The 22361-nt window shown below is 39.6% G+C and overlaps 1 protein-coding gene across 3 annotated transcripts in view; it reads right to left on the bottom strand.

The window, feature by feature from the left end:
- The window catches only part of NSD2 (nuclear receptor binding SET domain protein 2), a 60373-nt gene extending 51156 nt beyond the window's left edge, over positions 1 to 9217 (bottom strand). For 2 of the 3 annotated variants that reach the window (XM_027662649.1, XM_027662650.1), the window contains exons 1-2: positions 9143 to 9217; positions 8041 to 8666 (exon numbers count right to left, since the gene is read on the bottom strand). In XM_027662649.1, the coding sequence (XP_027518450.1) occupies positions 8041 to 8637 (597 nt within the window). In that variant the 5' untranslated portion in view covers positions 8638 to 8666; positions 9143 to 9217. The remainder of the gene's footprint in view (positions 1 to 8040; positions 8667 to 9142) is intronic. The other variant, XR_003530796.1, reaches the window with a different exon arrangement.
- Between the last annotated feature and the right edge of the window lie 13144 nt (positions 9218 to 22361).

The raw sequence follows: 22361 nt of genomic DNA, 5'->3' as shown, positions 1-22361 counted from the left end.
ATTTAGATGACCTCTTAAGTTGTTACTGGTTTATTAATGAAAGGTTCCATGTTTCAGAAATTTAAATTAGATAAGGCCTGATCAGAGCAAATAAAACCACCTTTTATACTGAGTATTAGAAAAAGATTCCTGCCTACATCCAGCATCTCTAACCTTCACCCACCTTCAAAGGTTTAAACTTTTGATGTGGTATCTGGGTATATAAGACAGTGTGGATATGAGATGCTACAGAAGCCTGGAAAAGCACAGCTGTAGAGCCACGAGGACCTTTGGCATGGGAAACAATTACTTCTGAATAATTTCCATATGAACTTCACACAGGATAACAGAACGAAAGCTTAATCGTCTCAGCATACCTACAGATTTTCAGAATGCCATATCCATATGTATTTTGTTATCTGCATGTACCACAGTTTCACATAATTCAAGATCAGAATCTGTATCAGGGCCTTATTCTCAGCACTCTCCTATACCCTTATAGAGTCCAGTAGCAAAGAGTTTTCCCAAGACACTTTCTGAACAGATATCCTGTTGGCAGGTGCCAGACATCCAGGGTAGCGTGGGTAGATGTTCTGAATCCTAATATTCTTGGTAGGGAACAGAAACATCCAAGCCCAGATAGCACTGTCAACAGGTAACTAGATTTACAGAACACTGTTTCCTGATTAAGGCAGAGACTTATCTCTACAAGAAGACTTCTGAAGGCAGTTGGCTAAACCTAAACAGAGCAAATGTTGATTTGGCATAAAGGGGCTCTGTTAGTTAACTAATAATTTGACATAATCCCAGTACTACTCTGCCTTTGAGATTAGACCGTTAAAATTAATTCCCACACCCAAAGGCAGGTACGAAAGGTTTCTATACAGGTTGTGCAGTTACATGTAGCTAGTAGGGCCTCTTCTTCTACAGAAGAAATGCAAGAACAGTGGTTAATAAGCCTGGGGCAAGTGGGAGTTGGGGGAGGAACCAAAAAACCTGGACAGACATCACCTTGATTTGGCAAGGCTGAAGCATATTCCTGAAATATTCCTTATTTTCAGTAGCATTTTTCAGATGTACAGAAAACCTGGGAAACCCTAACCCCATATGAATATTAAAATAGTGCAGTCATTGCAGTAAAAAATCATGATGCATGTGATAAAAGTACTATCAATTCCAGAACTAAGATCCCAAATTGTTTTCCTTCTTTACAGGCATCCTCAGCATACACTGAAGTTGACATTTATTTAACAAACAAAAAGACCAGCAAGAAAAAAAAAAAAATCAAGCTAATTGCTGCTATGAGGCCACAGATTCACTTCCCTTCCTCACACAAGTGCAGAGCTTGTTTACCAATGGCATAAGCAAGATCAAGCTTTTCCTCTCGCAGTGAGCTTCCAAAATAAAGCATTTTTATAAAGTGTCCTTCTGAGAAGGGAATTTATTTTTTATTACTTACAACTCAAGAGTTTTAGCTACTGCCATTTTATGATGCACAGGAACACAGTTCCTGTAGGTACTTTGGGTATTCACAAAAAGCAGAAATGTAAGTTAGCCCAGTTGGACCTATTTATTTATAATAGGAGGATAATGAAACATGGTAATAGGCAAGCATAAAATTAGTATCTGTGAACAAAAACCTCTTTTGGAGGTCCCAAAGTTCATCTGCCCTACATGAAATTCAGTCCAGAACAAGGGAACTTGTAAGGGAGGCTGAAACCACTGTTCCAAGACAGATCAAAATATTTTGCTTTTGCTACTTCGCCTAAGGGTTACTACGAAGTATCTTTCTTTCTTGACAAGAGGGGGCTATAAGGGCCAGAAATGACATCTGGTGCAGATCACTAATGTTTCCCAAATATCTGCCTGTAAATCCATCCCAGTAACATAACCCTGAACTGTAGGTCTAACTCAGCTAAATACAAGACTCAGACATGAATTATTCTGGTTAAGCAGAACACAGAGTAGAGCGACAGAAAGGCTTTGACATATCTTGGATCAAAAAAAGCAGTGAAAACAAGCAAATTCCTTGCCACACAAACCCATAATGGCCAACACCATCTGGAGAGGAGATGCTGAAGTTTTTAATTATTTAAATCATGACACTACCTGTGTCATGACTGAGAATAAACCTGGTCAACTTATAAAACCAGAAACTGCTGTTAATCTCTCAACACCAGCTGCTGTTGACATGTAAAGGGAAGTTAGTTCTTCCAAAGAGGGCCTGCTCACCACATTATTTCATCTGTCATGTCCACCATAGTGCCCAAAAGATCAAAATAAAAGAGAAAAAGCCCTGGAATGCAGAAACCAATGATGAGTATGAAATAACACAACAGTTCTGACATTCTTTGAATTTGAGTTAGTTACATCTGGTCAGCTCTTTTCTACAGAAAACTGTCTCAGTGTTCAGAAGGAGCCAGGAATCAAACACTATGCATTATTTCTAATGAAACAGAATGAAACTGAGAACAATGTAGAAAACCATTAACATGCCACTGTATGCATTCATGAGATATCTGTATTTTGAATGTCCTCTACTGTTCCAGTCCTCATTCTCAGGGAGGGGAAAAAAAAAAAAGACAGGAGAAGCTGAAGGGCATCAGAGTTCAGAAACAGGACAATAACAAGAAGTAACATTCTCGAATGGCTCCTGTACGTTAAACAACACACTAGGGTTCATCAAGTTGAAATTAAAAATAGAGCAGGTTTGTAAGAAATCTATAAAATTAACAATAATAGAGAAGTTTGCCCATGATCCCTATTTCTATTACTATGAAAGAATCAAGCAAAACATGTAGGTGGCAAATTGAAAGGGAAAAAGAGCTGCTCTATTGTTTTATTATTTAATGTCATGGATGCAAAAAACTCACACTGACTCAAAAAGAAACTGAGGTCTTCTGCGAATTTAGCCATCTACACCCATTAAATACAAAGGCACCAGCTCCAGAAACCTCTGAGTCACAAACTGCTGGAGGCTGAATATATTCAAAAAGAGCATCACTCCATGATTTGCCACATCTACACTCTCTATTATGCCTCCTCCACTGATCCTCACCCCGAGGTGAGGTGCTGAATTAAACGGTTCCTTGATCCAACTTGGTAGTGCTATTCTTAGACAGTACTTCTGTCGACACTTCAAGATACTATTTCATATTTGATTTGCATTCTCTCACCAATGGGTTTATGAAGAGAGAGGACAAAAAAAAAAGTATTTAGATAATACACATTGAGACGACAGTTTTACGTAGAAACTGTACTTAATTCAGCCACTTTTACATACAAGAACAGGAAGTCTGGTATGGAAAGCAAATACTCAAACGTTCTGCAATTAATTTTGAAGCCACACTGAGAATACTCACAGCTTCTAATCTCCCCCCAAACCAGTATACTGTTGTATGCTTTTTGGTGTTTCTTAAACTACAAGCAGTTCTTTAAGATACTTTTCCAATGAGGCATTAAGAAAAAACAATTTAAAGTTCCAAAGTAACAATTACTGCAGCACATCATGAGCTGCTTAGCATTAACAAGTTCTCAAGGCTTAGCTAAACTTAATCCTTTACTAAAGGCTAATGCAAAACAGTAGTTCAGAAACTCTTCCAAAAAGGATAAGAAGTTATTTCTCTTGTTCCTGAAGGGATCACCCCGAAGATATTTTTAGGATTACTCCTACTCTTTTGGGATTCTGGTGACATCAGCCAGACAGCATGTATTATCACTCGCCTGAAAACAAGATCTGATATCTCAAGAACGGCACAATAAAAAGAAAAAGGTAACTGAGTTCATTTTACCCTACAAATACAGATCCTGTGCACATTTTATGACACGTTCAGCAATTGTACTTGGCCAAGAATTCCTAATAACTGATGATGAAAAACAATCAAGTAAGTCCTTCCCCTGAAAAAGACATATTTATTTTACTACAATTTTTCTTTTTACTTCTTCTGAAATTAAAATAAGTCACCTCAGTATCTGCCTATAACAGCTACAAGAGGGTAACCAAACATCAGATGAACTCGGCTCTCCAACCTGACATAGGGCACCTGTTGGTTTGTGCTCAGCTCTACTGATCGGATACAAACAAGCACCAGAGCAACATCCCCACCTTCAGTGGTCCCCATCTTCCTGCATTTAGCTACCACAGGCACATTCAAAGCAGCAGATCATCCTCACACTGCTTCTGTTCTACCCTTAGTGGGTTTATAAGTCTTCACCTGGGAAAGGCACTGTAACATTATGTAGGTATTTGACGTAATGGATTTGGCCAGAACAGTTTTTCTCTGTGATGGTGAAATGGCAACATAAACATAAGACAAGGACTACTGGAATTTCTCCAGCAATTTGCAACTGCCCCCCCTGCAGCTCCGTCAAAGTCATTATAGGTTGTATCCTGCACGAAGAGTAAAAACCTGCCAAGTTTCTGGTGTACTACTAGAAGAGCACTACAAGAAAAACTGGATGGGAAGCTATGTGGAAGGTATAGCTTCTGGATCATGTACATATCACACAGCTGGAAACCCTAAGCTAGGAAGTAGAGCGGTGAGTGGACTTCCAGGTTTGTTCTTGACACAGCGCTGCTGCTTTCTGAGCTACTGCACCCGTGCTGGGAAGCCAGGCCAGGAAGCCAAGCCAAAAGGGCAAACTGCCACTTGCAGGCCCAGCCCAGCTTCTGCAGAACGAGCTCAAATGTGCCAGGATCACATACTGAGCTGCTCTCAGGGTCAGAGAGCACAGATCTACGCTGGGAGCCACAGCATGAGCGCTGCAGATACATGTACTCTCTCTCTGTTTCCCTCTGGATTGCTCCAGGAATCAGACTTGGATTACTTTGTATTAATACAGAAAGCACATCTCTGCTGTTCTACTCCAAACACAGGCAATGAGTAAGAAAAACGCAGGCAAGTCCTCATTCCTCACTGAACATTGCAAGAATTGACGAAAGCAGTGACTCAAAAAGCAGCCACCACAAAACCCAGTCCCAAGGCATCCTGCCGCTCCCACGAGCAGCTCTGGCACGTGAGCAGCTACTGGAGCCCATGGGTTTGGCATCAGTTCAAACCCCTAACATGTGACACCCACCACCTATGACACAGAACATTCAGGGGTGTAGTGCCTTGGCATTAAAGTTGATAAACCGGGCCTTATTAAAAGAGGTCTGGATTTTAAAGCAAACTCCTCAGGTGGAGAGATACCGGCGTGGAGGGAAGAGGGGTGAAAGGCAGGAGGGGAGGGAGGAAACAGCCACGGTTTGTCCCACTTCCTCTCCTTTACCTTGGGAAAACGAGAGCAGTACAGTTGTTTCTCAGAGGCCTGGAAAAGGTGGTGGTTATCAACAGAAATCTAACTCTCATCAGACCCAGGCAGATCATTTTTATTCCCAACTGAAAACTAACCTGCAGCTAAAGTTTTAAACAGCCTTCATTTCTGTTAACGAAAAATGTCCAAACAGCAAGAACACCCAAAAAGAGAGCACTGGAACATTTGTTAAATGATATGCCTCTCACCTCAGCACCACAGTAATCTGCTGTGTCCATCAGACAGAGATATAATTACCTTACATAAAAGGCAGTATTTGAACCATGGTGATTTTTGCTAAATCAAAAGAGTAAGAGGTTGGACAAAAAAACAAATTGAAAGCCCAGAAATAAAACCAGACAAACAGGTTCCACATTAACCTGTAACCTACAATAAACAGGGATCTGAGCGCAAAATTCATCAGCTTTTACTCCAAGAATATTTACCTAATTTCCACTTTGCAGCCACAATCAGCTATATAAAACCACAGTATGATGCACTAACATTAAGGCTTTGGATGCTGGCCATGAAAAAACAGCTAGAGCAGGGGTCTGGAACCAAAGAACACTGATACTAAGATATTACAGTTATCACCACAAAAAACACATGTATATCACAAGTTTTCATGTGGACAAACATTTGAAAAATCTCCTTCACATGTTCCCTCATATTATGTTTTTCTTTATTTTAAACCTGTGCAGTTGCAAACCTTCCTCATGAGAGAAAGAAAAGCCTCAGGATTTTTACAATCAAGGAGCCACATTACAAAATAACATCTTGCGACCTTTAAATGCTTTTCCTTTCAACCTCTGTGCTTTAAAGTGCACTGTGATAGGAAAAAAGAAGCCAGAAGCACGACCCTCTGTTACAAAGTGCTCTGAAAAGAATAGGGCTGCAGTATTGCAAAGTCTGATATCAAGCAGGTGGTTGTTCTGATTCAGTAGTTTGGTAGCTCACAGGTTTGGCACAGGAGCAAATAACCCTGTCGCTCACCAGCCACCAAGTCTCAACCACTCTGGGAAACAGTGTTGACACGGTTTTCTCCTCACCATTTCTGGACAGAAGGCAACTCAAAGAAGCCAGACAAACATTTCTTGTAGTTTTAAATAATCCACACACACCAGGAAAAAATAAAGGCCACCCTTAATGGACAACCAATGTAAAAGGCATAAACTGCAGAATAAACTGCATAGAGGGACACATTAAACATCTCCACCTCTTTCTAAAACAAAAACAAACTAACAAACACACACAAATATGCTCAAGTTGTTGATGTTAATAAATATACCACCAATAGAACCAAAAAAGTCCAATTTATCCTCATTAATAATGAACTGGACAAAGAATTACTGACTGTGCCTGCATCTTTTACCTGAGCAGTGATTCGGAAAAGTCTGAACCAGTTAGTGTTAAAACATTCTCCTTAATAAAATTAAAGAAAACAAACCCTTTAATAACATTCCTGAAAACATCAGTATGGATCATTCTAGGATGAATAATATATTCAGACCATAAATAAATGATAAATATTTCTGATACTTGAAAAATGTTTACACAGTTCTGTGAACTCATTAAGCAGCTTTATGGAAAAGAAGGGTAAATAAAATAAATAAAATAAAAAAAGGGAATGGAGCAGCTACGTGTGTGATTCTTCCCTGCATGTGTGACCTTGGTAGAAAGTAAGAATCAACAGTGGTGGATTTGGCAGAGCTGGGTTAATGGCTGGACTTGCTCTTAGAGGTGTTTTTCCATCTCTGTTTCTACGAGAAAGCTGCGTTTGACAGAAAACTGTAACATACATTTTGTGTTTAAGGTGTGTAAAATCAGGACACAGTAACCAGCCAAAGCATTCATTAACGTCTACCATTGTTATACAACACTATTCTGAATTAGTCACTGAGAAACTTAATATACACAGAAGTATTCCTGCTATGTAGGGGTTTTCTTCCGAGATAAAAGTATTGCAAACCACCTTCCTTTAAATGGAGTCTAGAAACAAAAGCTAAATAAAGGGGGGGGGGAAGGGCTGCCAGCAGCATTCTTATTTATAACCTGGCAAAACAAGTTTAAAAAAGCAAAATATCCAATTTTGCCCATGTTTAAAAGAAGCAAAACAGATGAGCTTGACCACAAAAGTTAATGACACCTAATACAAATATCTAGATGTTTTCAATTAAAACAATTCACTAGGTTATAACAAGCAAAGTCAGCCCTTTTCAAGTGACAAATATGGGTAGGGACTCCAGTCCAATTGCCAAAATCCGATGGTAAAGAGCGCAGTTCATCAGTCAACTGACTGCTGAGTACCTTTTTATTTAATTCAGAACAAGGAATATAGAAATAGGTGGTTTTTTTCTGAAACATCTGGTTATAAGGAAGCCAGAATACCTCACTGTCCAGCAGTTAAAGGCCATATCTAAACTTAGAGGCACCCTCAGCTCCCTTGCTCAGGTGCACATCCTAACTTGTCTTGGCTTCAAGTCTGGAAGAAGTTTCTGTTTCATACATCACATACTTCCACATGCCCTGATTTGCTCTGGAGACTTATTTACTGTAATGGAAAGAGAATTTATGGGGTACTCCTAGGCTAGGGAAGAAACAGGGACCAGAACTGGAGTGCATCTGTCCTCTGTTGAGAAAAAGAGAATCACAGAAAGTGACCTGTCTGTGGGAAGCACCTACTGAAACACCTGAAGGTGAGCACATGGACACTGAACTTCCAGTCTGATTAACTAACCTTACAGAATATAAAAAACAAAGTACTACCTTCTTTTCAGTCGGGCTTGAAGTCTTTGATACTAATGCTGCTTCAACAAGACCCTGCTCAAGTAAGGAGTCATATTTTATGCTTCTTTTTCTGTTTCTCCTCTCCTTGTTGGTTGGCTTCTGTTCATTCTCCTCTGACTGAGACACATCTGCACCGTTGTCTCCACAAATGGAAGATTCAAAAAGAGGCTTTCCATTCATGTAGGTTTTAGTGATTTTCAGCTTTATTTCTGGGGAGCCATTCTTGATAGGAGTGGTGTTGGGTGGTGTTCCAACTCCCTTTATTTCCTGGGGTTCAAAGCGCAGCTTCGCGTCCTGGGCCCCGGACTCGCCATTGAACACGCGGGAGGTCAGATCTTTCAGTTTTTCAGCTGGAATGAATGGAAGAGTCTCATGGCCATTATATTTTTGCATGACCCCTTCCTGCAGAGTGGCAGAAAGTTGTGCTTTGCCCAAGTAGACGGAACATTCACGATTCACTTCACAATTCTGTGGTTTCCCATTGGTATTTCCGAGGATCTCTGGTACCTGCTTCATTTTGATGTATTTAATTTTTTGAGTTAACAGTTGAGAACTTCTTTTGATGCTAAAGTCCATTCAGCCCAGATGTTTCCAGTCTTACACTGCTATATTAAGACAAAAAGAGAGAGAATATTTTTAATACAGAAATGTCAAAAGCTATTAAGTATACAGATATATGTCACCACTAATATAACACTCAATGTACTTTGTTCAAGTTTTACTAAAAAAAGCATTGCTTACAATCTTGCTCGGCATATTCTATGATTTTGCCATCTTCATAACCAAAATACCTCAATATCTGTTAATATGCATTACAAAAAAGTCCAAGAAAAATAGATTGATAAATCATCAATGTTACTAAAACAAATGCAGAAAGCAAAATCAGAGCTTTAACAACATGTTAGCCACCTACAGCATGAGTCCTGCCCACATTAATTACACGAAGGTACTGCACTGTTTGAAGCTAGTAGGAGTTAGACCTAAGATAATATCATTAATAACAACATAAACCGGGTGCTTTTATTTCTAAGACATTGTGCCAGCACTAAAACCCCACAGGCCGTGTTCCTGTAGCACCTACACCATGGACAGCAGCATCACAAGTTTTATCTTCCTCACTCTACAAATAGGCCTTCAATCTTCCACCAAAGCACACCTCCTGAGGAAACACCACAGGCTCAGTCTCCAAAGGGTTCTGCCTATATGAACAAATGAAAAAGTGCATTTTGTGCCAAGAACACCAGCCCTAGTCAATCCTTTAGGCCAGTGGCCATACTGTGCAAAATTTAAATGGTCAAAGCAACTCTGGAGTTTCAGATTTTCCATAACAACAATATCATCTAACACCCACCTTTCATACAGAAATCTGCAAACATGCCACAAGCTAAAACTGTACTATTAGCCACCCTAGGCAGGCTCTCCCAAGGCTTCTAAAAGCTAACCCTGCCTATTTCAACATTATACCATTGTAGCAAACAAATGAATTTGTTAGAATAACTCCTTTGTGTTCCTAGACCAGGCAGATGATGGTTTCAATTTTTAAAATTCATATGCATAGATTCTTCACATTACCAGGTCCAGTTTATACATGATACAGAGAAATACATCATCATAAATATTATGAAATCTCAGCACAGCAATCATCATATCCATGCTCAAGGTAACCAATTTCATATATGATTAAGTCCAAGAACTGTCACATCAAATCAAAAATTCATCAAATCTAGTCTCATATGCTTCCAAAAAGTACAGTAAAAACCATGATGAATAACTATTGAATTGCCAGTTGCTATGGAAGAAATCACTTCTGAATCCACCACCTTGTTTATTAATGCACACAGTAATGATGCTTACAACTGCAATATTCCTCCAACTTGCATATTTGCTACATCTACAACAGGAGCAGTAATGTATAAATGCTCATTCCTGAGCATTGCCCTTGCCTGGTAGAGTTTTTTAAGAACATCAAGCCTGAATTCAAAGCAATTGGTAAGCATGAAACCTTTTCGTTTACAAAGACGACACAGGAAAAAAAAAAACCACTAAAAATCATAACTCCATCACTCCTTAGCAAATGCTCCCCTCTCCATAACATAACTAAGGTACCTACAAGATAAAAGGATATCTCTCCACACAAGCTATATAGACTCATGTGAGAGATGAAAACCATTCTCCCTCCAGGGACAAACAGCAGGCTGAAACGTCGGCATTAAACAAGAGCAAGTATTCCTGAACTCCAAGTGAATCTGCAAGAGAAAAGTTTCTAATCTTTCTTTAGTCAGACCAAGTCTGAATTACCAATAAAATCTCTTAAGAAATGAGCGGAAACCAGCCAACTATACTAACCTTTCTAAAGAGGAATCAGAGGTAAAAGAAAACTCAAAACTTCACCAGAACAGAACAACGAACTCAGTAACCCAAACAAGAACTCATGTCCTTTCACAAGATCTTCTCTGAAAGCACGGACATGAGACAAACTTGCAAACCAAATAATGATATGACAATGTTTCAAGCTGTGATTCAGCAGATTTAACTGAAATCGTATTTATTTTAAGAAGCAACTGATGACGAATTCTGTAACTCTCTAGGCCAAAGGCAAACCCGCTAGTGAGCACGTCACACGGTTACGGAGATGAGAGCAAAATTCCTTTAAAAAAAAAAACCAAAACACCAAATTGTCACAAAATCTCTACTCCCTTCCTCCAGATTCTTAACAGAGCAAATCAGGGATTTGATTTGGGCATCTAAATTCTGAATTTCCTTTGATGTGAACCAGCAGCTTTGTGTGGCTGCAGCGCCCTCCAGTGGGTGCCGGACGCAGCCGCCGCCTCCCCCAGATTCTGACTGGCTCATCCCGGCTGCTCCCAGAGCACCAGCACCAAACACGCCTCCTGGGCATCCCTGAAAAACGTTTTTTAATATGGCTCCATTAAGTGCTTATCAGGGTCTGGATTTCTGGATCGAGACATCTGCATTTTGTAACTCTTTGTTTTGATTCGTAATTTACTAGTGTTTGTTTTGTCCTCCGTAATAGCAACTCTTACTCTCATCGCTTACTTCTTTAAGCTACAAAGCCATCCAGCTTGAGGCACACCATGACAACTCAAAAAAAGCAATAAATAATCTAATTCGACTGTGTTACTGGTGCACTCAATCTCAAAACACTGGACGAATTAGAAGTGATAGCTTTAAGAGTTTCAAAACATAAAAATCATCATAGGGTCACACAATCACTTAGGCTGGAAGGGACTTTCCCAGATGATCTATTCCAACCCCTTGCTTAAGCCAGGCCCAATACAGATCAAACTGCTCAAGGCCTTGTCTGGACAACAAGCAGTAGATAACTAAGTGAAAAGATACTGCTTAAAGAAATCAAGTTATTCTCTTTCTAGCTAATAAACCTAAGGGGACTCATTCCATATCACAAAAAAATGAAGACCAATAAGACCATGCAATGAGAGACCCTGACCTTTTAGGAGTTATCTTGACTTGCCTAAAACATCAGAAACATCAGAAGATACACAGCATGTAGATTTTAGAATTTCAATGAGTGAAGGTTCAGTTAATGATTCTCACTAATACAGGTCACTAAAACCAGCTGAAAGCACTGAAAAAGGCTCCTCAAATTGCTGGAGCCTAGAGGGATGACAAACCCAGGAGTAAAACTGGTAAAAGGAAGTTAAGGTACCCAGGACAACGGTAAATGGGAAAATAAAGACAAAGACAGAAATCTGAGACAGTAAGATTATCAGAACCAGCAGATATAGATTACAGAATATGAAAAATAGACATGTTCGTACAAAGATTTAATGGAACCACATGAGAAGAGGCTTAAAGTAAGAGGCAGAATAATGGGCAAAGATAATAGATGTGAGTACCTGTAAGCAAATATAATCCCACTGGGGAGATGAGACATGTAGAGAGCAATTTGCAGGTTAGTCACCACGTCTAGGACAACCAGTGGATGGAAATTGTTCATATGCATCAGTCCTCCTCACAAAAAATAAGCTACATTGTGGGGTCCGGTTCAATGGAAGAAGTCAGCAAATCTACACATGAGAATAACAAAGGGTTTCAAGAAAGAAGATCAAAATTTAAGCCAGTTACATTTTGCACCACCTTTGTTATATAAAAATTCATGGTAACACCATAAGGAAGGAAAAGCACGAGACTCTTTGTGAGAAGAGGACGACAGAGCAGAAAAGAATGGGCAAGGAGAAAATAATCAGCAGCAGATAACCAAGCAGTGTTGCTGTGAGTTTGGAATTAATGCAAGGAGATCTAAAAGACAGGACATGAAAGAATGAAGTGAGACAGATCACAGACAGGATCTGGTTGATCCAAGTTGTACGAGTAAGGTCCTGAAGCAGCTGAGCATGTGATTAAATTTGCTAGTTAAATTTAAGTGCACTCATGCTGGAGCACTGTATCACATAGGAGCAAAAGCAACCCCTTATCTTTTCCTAGATGACTCTGTATCTATTGAAAAGGAAACTGGGGGGAGGGCAGGGAAGGGAAGGGGACAAAAGCACCACACGCTAGTAGCAGCTAATGAGCTTAAACCAGTATCGTCCCATATTGAATGTCTGGTGACCCAACAAGTGCCATTTTCACTAACAAAGAGGAAAAAACATGATAGCCAAGGAGTCTGCTGAATAAACATGATATTTTGGCTTGTGAACAAATAGCTTTCAGTATGCCAAAGAAGATTTGACTTATCAGAGAAAGGCCTCCAGATATTTTATTCAGACAATGACAACTGGACAATCCTTGCAATAGCTTCGTACACATTTTCATATGAAAAGAACAGGTTCTATACAAGGCAAATTATTTTGCAGACATTTTAAATAATGTTATTAATTACTTGAAAGTTCATCATCTGACAGGAGTCATGAGCCAAATACAGTTACTCTGCATGTCAGATTCCTCCTTCACTGTCCAGGCCACTATCATTTCTGTGATATTTATTAGTCATTTCTTCCACATCTGCTGTAATTTCAGAGATGCTTTTCTTCTGTGTCAGAAATAATGGAGTAGTCCACTCCTTCCAATTCTGCCAAAGGGAGTGAACAGAGTAAGTAACCAACAACAAGGATCTCTATTAAATATCACTTTTGTTTTCTCTAAGGGCTTTCTTACTAAGGTGAATTACTTGGAGCAGGCACAGCGAGGGGGAGAAGAGGGGGAAGATGACACACTTCAATACAAATTCACAGTAAGAGAACTTTATCTACAAAAGCTATTTTTATTACCTACAAATCAGGCTTTCAGCTGGCACTGAAAAAGCTAATAGATGGCTGCTGCCTTTTTCTGTTAAGTCTGCTCCATTCTCTCATCAATTTTAAGACAAAAGGTTATTCCTAATTTCAGATCAGAATGAGACAAAATACTTAAAGAGATTAATAAGGTTACAACACATTCTTGCTAATACATTTGAGATCTTGAGTATGCTTACTCACATTATCTGGTATAATACCCCTGAAATATCAAATAGGAGTAGAGAAATATTTACTATCATGCAGTACACTGAAACTGTTATTCACTATACTAAAACAAGAAAAGATTACTACAGGATCTAAACAGAATTTAATTTCAGAAGAAAACACGTAACTGAAAATTGCATTGCAAGTTTGCCAAAAATTGCTACAAACCAGTTCTATCCAGAAGATTCAAAAGCATTATCTCTCATGAATAAAACCTTAACTGTAGTAGCTGACAGAGAATTGAAAATAATTAAACCAAACCTTTCTAAAAATTCACCACTAGTCTTCAGAAAGGAAAAAAAAAAAAAAAGGAAACCTTAGTCCAAAGGAGGCAATTTTTAATTTAAAAGCACTTGAAGCAAAGACTTCATTAGTCCTGCAGTAGATATACAATGATTTCAATTAATCAGTCAGCTGGCAAGGCTGACTTACAAAATATTTTTAAATGGGTATATGAAAATTTGCTTACACTTATGGTACACAATAACGTTGGACAGAGATGCACTATACATTTGCACAAAAAGATCAAGCACATTTTGAAAATTGTGTGAATAAACTTAAGAGTGCTTACAGTTGCACTTACCACTCAATAGTTTTTTTTGGGGGAAAAGGAAAAGTATCAATTGTTTTTGTCTTTTTTTTTCTGCTAATGGATAAAATTTTAGAACTTTAATACTAGAGTCCATTTTCATCAACCAAAGCAAGTATTTACTGTCTTCTTATGAAGGCAATAGGTAATACCAACTTGTACACTTAAGAACTGTAGAATGGTGAGTAATTTCTTCCCCTTAAATGCCACTTGCTACTGCACAAAGCAAGCTTACAAAATGGATGGACTTGACTTTTCGTTCTTTCTCAGGAAAAGCTTTTGCAAGCAACCCTTGATGACGAGGACAAGGTTAGAAGATTCTGTAAGAGGACTCCTCCCCATGAATTCCTTTTCTCCAAAATCGCAAGAAATATTCTTTTTCCACTGGCAGAAATTTAATTTTGTCAGTTCCACTCCTGCTGTTGGAGGTGGGTGGAGAAGTGATGAGACAGATTTGAGTAAAATCAAATTCTTCTAAGATGTTGTATTTCTATCTGAAGACAGAATAGATACTACCATGGTGGGACCAGAGGTTGAACAGAAAAAAATTGCTTCTCCTCTGCAGATAAACAGGGAAGAATACTGGCGCCTAAAATGGTAGGAATTAGTGGATTTACCACCAGTATTTAATAAACACTAAAAGGAAGGCCCAACAGTTGCTTAACAAATGGTTAAAAGTAAAAATGTTATGTTTTCAAATGCAAACCTTAGACCTTTGTGTGTCCTGGAGAGCTCCAAATGGTTCAGCTGTAGGGACTGGTCCCTCCCTAACAAAACAGGACTCAATACAGCCAGTCTAGGTCTTTGTTCACCAGTGAAATGATGTCTCTCTCTGTCTCTCAGGTGGGCCAGAGTTGTGCCCCTGGCTTCTATGCAGTTTGGAAACAAAGAACCAAGTAAAATCCCAAATAGCTCAGCACTTAAGTGAAGATTTCCTTATCTACACTGCTTTTTGACCTGGTCCAAGCCTACTTTAATTTCCCATAACTTCTTAAATCCCACTGCTTTTTCTTTTCAGCATCCTACCTTCACTCCTTGCACCACACCTTCAGGACCTGGATCCTCTGGCTTACATAAGACTCCCTGCAGCAGATAACACACTGCAGTCTGTTTCCTGTTCACTGTGGCCGGTGATTCTGCCCTTATTCCCATGTGTAGTCATGACAGCACAGCAACTGCCTGAAGATTCACAGAGACAATCATGGAAATTTCTGATCACACAAATTCTGAGAAGGGAAGATCAAATCTGGGATGACACCACAAAATGTTAAAAGTAATGAATCAAACGGTAGTGTTAACAAAATGTTATCTGCTACACCACTACAGAAATCAACAACATTGCCCAGATCTGACCAGACAGCAACTAACTTTAATCCAGAGGCTACAATCATTTTGCCCAGACCCTGACAGCTCTGCTATCTTTGTCTATCACAGCATTAAAACCTGTTCATCCAAGTGGGTGAATAAAAATGCCAGAAGCACATTTGGTGCACTGGAATCACTGTAAAAGGTGGTGTTGTGACACTGGTGACATGTGAGGCCTTGCCCATAGTATGAAGGCCCAGCTGCCTGTATACAGAGGTGGGCACCATAATCTTTACCACAGGGCAGCGTTCAGCCACATCTTCTGTTGTTTATAGAAACAGCAGCACATTGCACTGATAATGCAGCCAGGTAAGGTGTACAAATAGGTGAGTTCTTTCATCCAGTATATCCAACCTCACATCCCATGGTACTAAGTAAAGAAGTGGAGGGTAAAGTTCAGAGGTAATTAATAGACTCCACAGAATTTTACTTACAGATGTGCACTGTTCACCAAAAACTGTACATATCCGTATCTGAACAACTTCACTGCACATAAATGTACTAAATCTGGTCTACTTTATGCAGACCAAACCCATTTATACTCAACTACATTAATAATTCTATCAATCTATTACCTTGAAGCAAAACACACACACACAGAACCGGCAGATGTATGCCAGGAACACTCAAACAACGCCCGAGACTTTGAACATTAAACACTCTCCGAACAAATCCAAATACTTGACATGAAGTGGTCTTTCTGGGTCTGACTTTACTTGAAGTATTTCCCTGTGCTGGGGCTTTACCATGCTCTTGCCAAAATGCATTACCACCGTTCTCATGGTTCTTAATTCCTTTTTGCTACATCTACACCAAAAATCTCTGAGGTAAAAGGCCTGGAATTTGAGGTTTACATTTCTGTAGATATAGTATAGCTTACCCATCTAGCTTGGAGACAAAAAGATAAAACATTTTCCTAACAAACCAATTCCCTCTTGCCTACTTTACAAAACTTCTGTGTTGAGAGGTTTGCAACAGGTATCTCTTACCATTTTTTCCTGTCCTTTCAGCACAGCACTAGCTTTGCGGGTTACTTCGCTGTCTTACCAAATTTAGTTCTTTAGACAAATTCTGTTGTGCGTACCTCTCATGGGAAAATCTAAATAGTTCTGACTGTAGAAATAAGTCATGTTAAGCAATTGTAGTTGTTGTCCTTACTGGCAGTTCCTGAAGACTCAGCTATCACTACCATTTTGAGCTAAGCATTCACCTCAGGAATAGATGTCGTACATGCACTTTCTGCTACACATTTTAAGCCCACAACTTGATTTTTGCACTAGTGCTGAGTTTCAGTGACATTCCACATCTAATCCCAGCATTTGTTTCCAGTTTGTTCAGGAGTGCTACTATAAACCAGATTCTGATGGTCTGCATTTTGCACCCACAGAAAAATCACAACATTAATTTCATTCTGAAGTATCTGATTGAAAGTTGTCAGCAACTACTCCGTAAAGTGAAATGATCCATATTCATATCTTTCATCCTACACTGCACTACAAGGTTCATAGTTTGGCTTAAATCCCTCTGTATTATCCGACTAGAATCTAGGCATTCTTTACTACAGAGATAACTCCTCATTTTAGACATTTCTGAGTGCCAGTGCAGTCAAGATCTTTGCTCCAACAGCATCCCACCAAGGCTGGCAAGTTCCACAACTGACTTATCTGATACATGATCTTGGGAACCTCAGCTCCACAGACTAACCCATGCCACAGCAGGAACATTTACACTTCAACTTATTAGAATGAATAAATACATTAAATGGGTCCCAAACACCATCACAGAAGGCGGCATTACTGCAGATTCCTTCTATTTTATTCTTTTATCAGTAGCTTTTCAAAATATTTCAAATGACGTTTGAATCACATCTCTAATGAGATCTTCCCTAACCTCAGCCCTCTTTCTTGAAAATATTTTTGTCACGTAGTATCTCATCATCTGCTCCTTGGTGTATCTCTTATTTACTAAGACAGAACTCACAAGATCAGGACAACATCCTGCTATGTTTTTGACTATGGCAGAGAAGACGTGGAATTCTGATCTTAGCCCTCAAGGCCAAAAACATTTAAGGAGGACTTGTACACTCCGAGATCAGCTCAGCTGGTTAGAGCATGGTGCTAATAATGCCAAAGTTGTATGTTCAATCCCCATACAGGCCATTCACTTAAGAGCTGGACTCGATGATCCCTTCCAACTCAGAATATTCTGTGATTCTGTATGAAACACAGGGGTATTTATGTGTTTTAGCACAGATGTGAGATGCTACTATTTTAGTATTTTGTATAAGGCACAGGCCAAAGAGTTTTCACAAAGACAGTTAAATAGCCATCTCTGTCAGCCAACAGAACAAGACATCCTTGTGCTTCTCCAAAGAGACACACAGAAAACTGACAGTATCCTTCAGACAGCAGAAGAAAAATGTTAAAGGTTCTATGAATGTCGAGTTCAACAGCACATCATGCTACAGTTTTTCAGTCATTTGCCACCTATGTATCATTACCCCAAATACGAACATAAAATAGCTCCAATACCAAAGTTCAAAAGAAGATCAAATTGCTCTCTTGCACTGAGATAAAAATAGGACAAGTTAAAAGGATGGGGACAAAACTAGAAACTGAGCCATCACCTCTTGAGCAACCCTTGCAATTTAACACATGCTTTATGTCACTTGTATATTTGATTAGTTTTGAAGTATGTTAAACACAAGAACCTAGATAAGTGGTGCCACAGGGCAAAGTCATTTTGCCCAACATATGAATACTGTGAAGTACACATAGGCTAATACTTTGCTCTTCCATACTTACTAAGTCTAACTTGATTGCTGTGAAATGTTCAAAAATATTTTCCACCAACATCTACTTTCCACATGTAGCTCATCACACCACTCTCCTACCAGAACAACTTCCATACAATGGTATTAATTCTTAACATCAGCAAAAACGATAGCAGAAACCTTGCTTTTGGTTCAACCACGACTCACAGGTATTTATTGCACATAAAATGGATTTTAAAATATTCAGTTCATGGTATGATCTATTGTATGCCTTGGACAGAAGCAGCATTTTGAATGTACCAGAGAATCAATGGATTCAGTTACCTGTCAGGAAAGTAATGCATGATGGATTAGGCATTAACCTATCATCACCATACACAAGGTACTAGTATAGATGATCTGTTCTCCAGAAATCTTGTGTATTTTTGTAGTTTACTATTCAACCAGAAGGACAATAGAATAGAGTATGTCTACCTCTTCCTTCTAACACATTCCAAAAGCTTCTCTTTCAGCTGACGCTAGAAAATACAAAATATCTGTTACAGATGTCACCAAACTTCATAAAAACATTAAAAGTAACACCTAGTGTATCACTTTAGTAATTTCTGTCAGTGCAAAATGAAATGAAAAAGGTAAATACATTTATATAGCTATCTTAGTACCTCCAATGACTGCAGGTCATAGAGAAGTTAATTTGAATGTGCAAGGAAGGGAGAACTTAGGTAGTTTCTCACTTTTCCTTCAAAAATCTCAGAACCAAAACTTTACAAGTAACCATTAACTGTATAAAACAGCTGACCAACCCATTCAACCAGCTACATGAATTTACAGCCAGCAGGGTGACTACTGGCATGTGAACAAGGTTCTCCTTTTCTCTCTCCACTTTACCACCTGACTGCTTATCCTGGTGCCATATTCCATCTCCGCCTCACATTTACACCGCCAAGATTCCAGAATATCCTCGGTGAAGACATTTCTCAAAGCTACATCCTAACTTGAAAGTGATGTTCCCTAGAAGTGTGGGACTTACTGATTCACTTAGATCCACGTGAGATGGGGCTCTGAGCAACCTGGTCTAGCGCCAGGTGTCCCTGTACACGGCAGGGGACTTGGAACTAGGATGATCTTTGAGGTCCCTTCCAACCCAAACCATTCTGTGAGTCAATGATCTCCATTATTCCTTCATCCAAAGGCAAGATTTGAGAATTATACCAGATCTATTGTATCTACTCAACCGTGAGGCCATTTGTCTTTGCAGAAAAGTAATGAAAGAGTTCAAACGCTATAGCCACAAACATAGTATTAAAACACGCAGTCATCATTATCTGCTGCATTATTATTAGTTCCACCCGAGCATTTCTTTATTGATGCCTGATTACTGACTGTTAGGGAATTATGTTTTTTCAGCAATACCATTTAGTGGATGCTTCTCACTGTGCAGCACGGTGCTCTTCAGGAGAAGTAAAAATTTTTTTCCCAGAAAAGCCCAGGGCCTTTACCTTGCTCTACACAGAAAATACTTGCAATTTGCATGCATCAAACCATCTTCTATGCTTAAAACCTAAGAGAAGTCTTGCAGTTATGTAAGCAGGAATGACCAGATGTGACAAATGCTGCGAGAATTCTGCTGTATCTTCTCCTCACCGTACGCTACATCCTCGATGCAGGAATCTGAGCAGAGCAGGTGAACCTTTATGCACACACACACGGATGGAGTCCCAAGGCTTTGATCAACCACAAGGAAATACAGACATTTATCAGGCTGGAGAAACAAGACCTCGCTCAGGAAACATCCTGATACCAGTGGAACAAAAAGCAGGCTCAGTGCAAAAGTGAGAGGTGAAAGGGCCACAAACAATAGGGCACTGAAAAATAATCCCTTCATGCCATTCCTTTGCTATTTTATTGCTGCAATGTTTTGGACACAAACTCACATATATATGTATATATATATATACATATACATGTGAAGATACAGAAACATGTACATACGTATATTCATTTCACCATCCAAATATCAGAAAGCCACCCCCCCATCAATCATTTTTGCTTCCAGCCTAAACCCAAGTGGGGTTGTTTTTGCTCTAATATCCAGTCTATTGCATGCAGGCAGTAATTAAAATGCAGTAGTCTCCCCTGCAAAACCACCACTGGCTTCAGAAAAGGCACGAAGCCCTACAGACAGTAAAGCACAATTTTTTTTATTCTTACTAGCCATTTGTTGGATTCATATTCAACTAAAAAGAAATATATTTCACATTTGTTTTCCATTTTCTAAACTACTTTAAATATATACCCTTTAAGCATAATGACCTAGTTTCTTCTGACATTTTCAAATAATATTTGATAAATTAGTAGGTTTTACTGTAATTTTAATATCTGAATTTTTCCAAGCATGTATGAGGGTGGATAGTCCAGTAACCTTCACAACAACTAGCCATAGAGCCTCCAGGAACATTCGGAGTATTTATATTCACATACTGAAAAAAACTGTCAGATTTTCTGATGGCTGCATCCTAGACAAAAATCCTGATATGTTTTTAATATATTGAGGTATAGATGCTTACTACAGCAACCAAAAATTGCACATACTCTAAGTACTGAGCCCTGAGAAGCCCTGCAAAACAGTAGTTTAATTCAATGATTACATCTAACAGTCAAATAATACCACACCGTGAAACTGAGGAGTTTATTAAGGTTGATATGCTGCATTTCCCGAGTGAAATTCCCACAGCAAACAAACAAATAACAGCTTCAGCAATAAATTTACAAAGATTCTACTAACACACAAAACATTTTGGTAAAGAACCAATTTATTCTTGCAGCTGAAGCCACACATTCCATGTGTAAGGATTTTTAGCAAGCATATATATGTCTGCTCTAAGTCACCAGCAAGGACTCTTTGCAAAATCTATTACAAACTTCACTGCCGCCCTACAGTGTTTACAGTTACCTTCCTTGGATATATGAAAAGGCTAAAATCCAAACGCATCTTCCCTTTTTTTTTTTTAAACAGGCCTCTTTAGCTTACTCAGTGTGGGCAGCACTAGCCCCTAAATTTAACAATCAGTATAAATCCACTTGAAAGCAAATGCCAATAAGAAACTATTCACACACACGAAATACATGGGCAATGACTGATACCAGCCTCTTGCTTGCTTAATGTCTGTTAGCAAGAAGCCCATTTTCTCTGAAATCTGTTTAAATATGGTGTTTACCATCTCCCTATCCTTAATAGTGTTTACTCCCCGTTTCAGCCGACATATTTAAAAAACAAAAAAAAAAAGCCAAAACCAAAAAGCAAGTATAAATATGTTCAAGAAGTATGGCAAATTCCCTTCTCCACCCCCAGAGCGGTAAAGCCACAGCAGATGAGCTGTAACTATGGCCTTGGGAATACAAGTTCCCCAGGCTCTTTTACCACACAAATATCAAATCCAAGTTACAAGAGCCCTACCCTCCCATAGTTAATGAAGATTGAGCCAACGAGCCCGCACGACTTCACAGGAATGTTTCCTTCCCGTTTTCCTAACAAGGCTCTCCTCCCATACCGGTCCAGGATGGACTGCAGAAGGGTGTAAGTGGAAGGATCATCACACCACTGTTTAGTGGAGGAATAAATCAAACATGGCTTCCCCCTCCATACATTTCCAGAGTTACATTCACTCCTGCTGCCGTACAATCCCAGTCCTACCCGGCGGGAAGGGGCAGGAGCAGCCTCCACCTCCCCACACTCTCACCGCCACGGGGGGGACATTTGCAGCCTCCACACCCCTTAAGGAGGCGGTTTAAAAGCCTGGGGAGGCTTTTTTTTTTTTTTTTTTTTAATCCCTTCCCATTGGTCGTGTCCCCCCCCCTCTCCGGTTTTCTTTCTGACTTGCACTGATTGATCCCCCATTCCCCGGGGGAGGGAGGTGGGACGGGTGGGCACCTCTCCCTTACCCCTTTATGCTGCCCCCGACCTCCCGCAGCGCCGAGGAGGAGGAGGAGGCGGGCAGGGGGGGGAAAAGGATGAAGCTGCAACAGCCGGGACTCCTGCTCGGCATCGCTCCTTTCCGCTCCTCCGCCACCCAGGAGTCAGGGCCCAGCC

The sequence above is a fragment of the Corapipo altera genome, unplaced genomic scaffold, assembly GCF_003945725.1.
Source record: "Corapipo altera isolate COAL_440 unplaced genomic scaffold, ASM394572v1 95, whole genome shotgun sequence".
Classification (NCBI taxonomy): domain Eukaryota; kingdom Metazoa; phylum Chordata; class Aves; order Passeriformes; family Pipridae; genus Corapipo; species Corapipo altera.
This window is presented reverse-complemented; position numbering and strand designations above follow the sequence as displayed.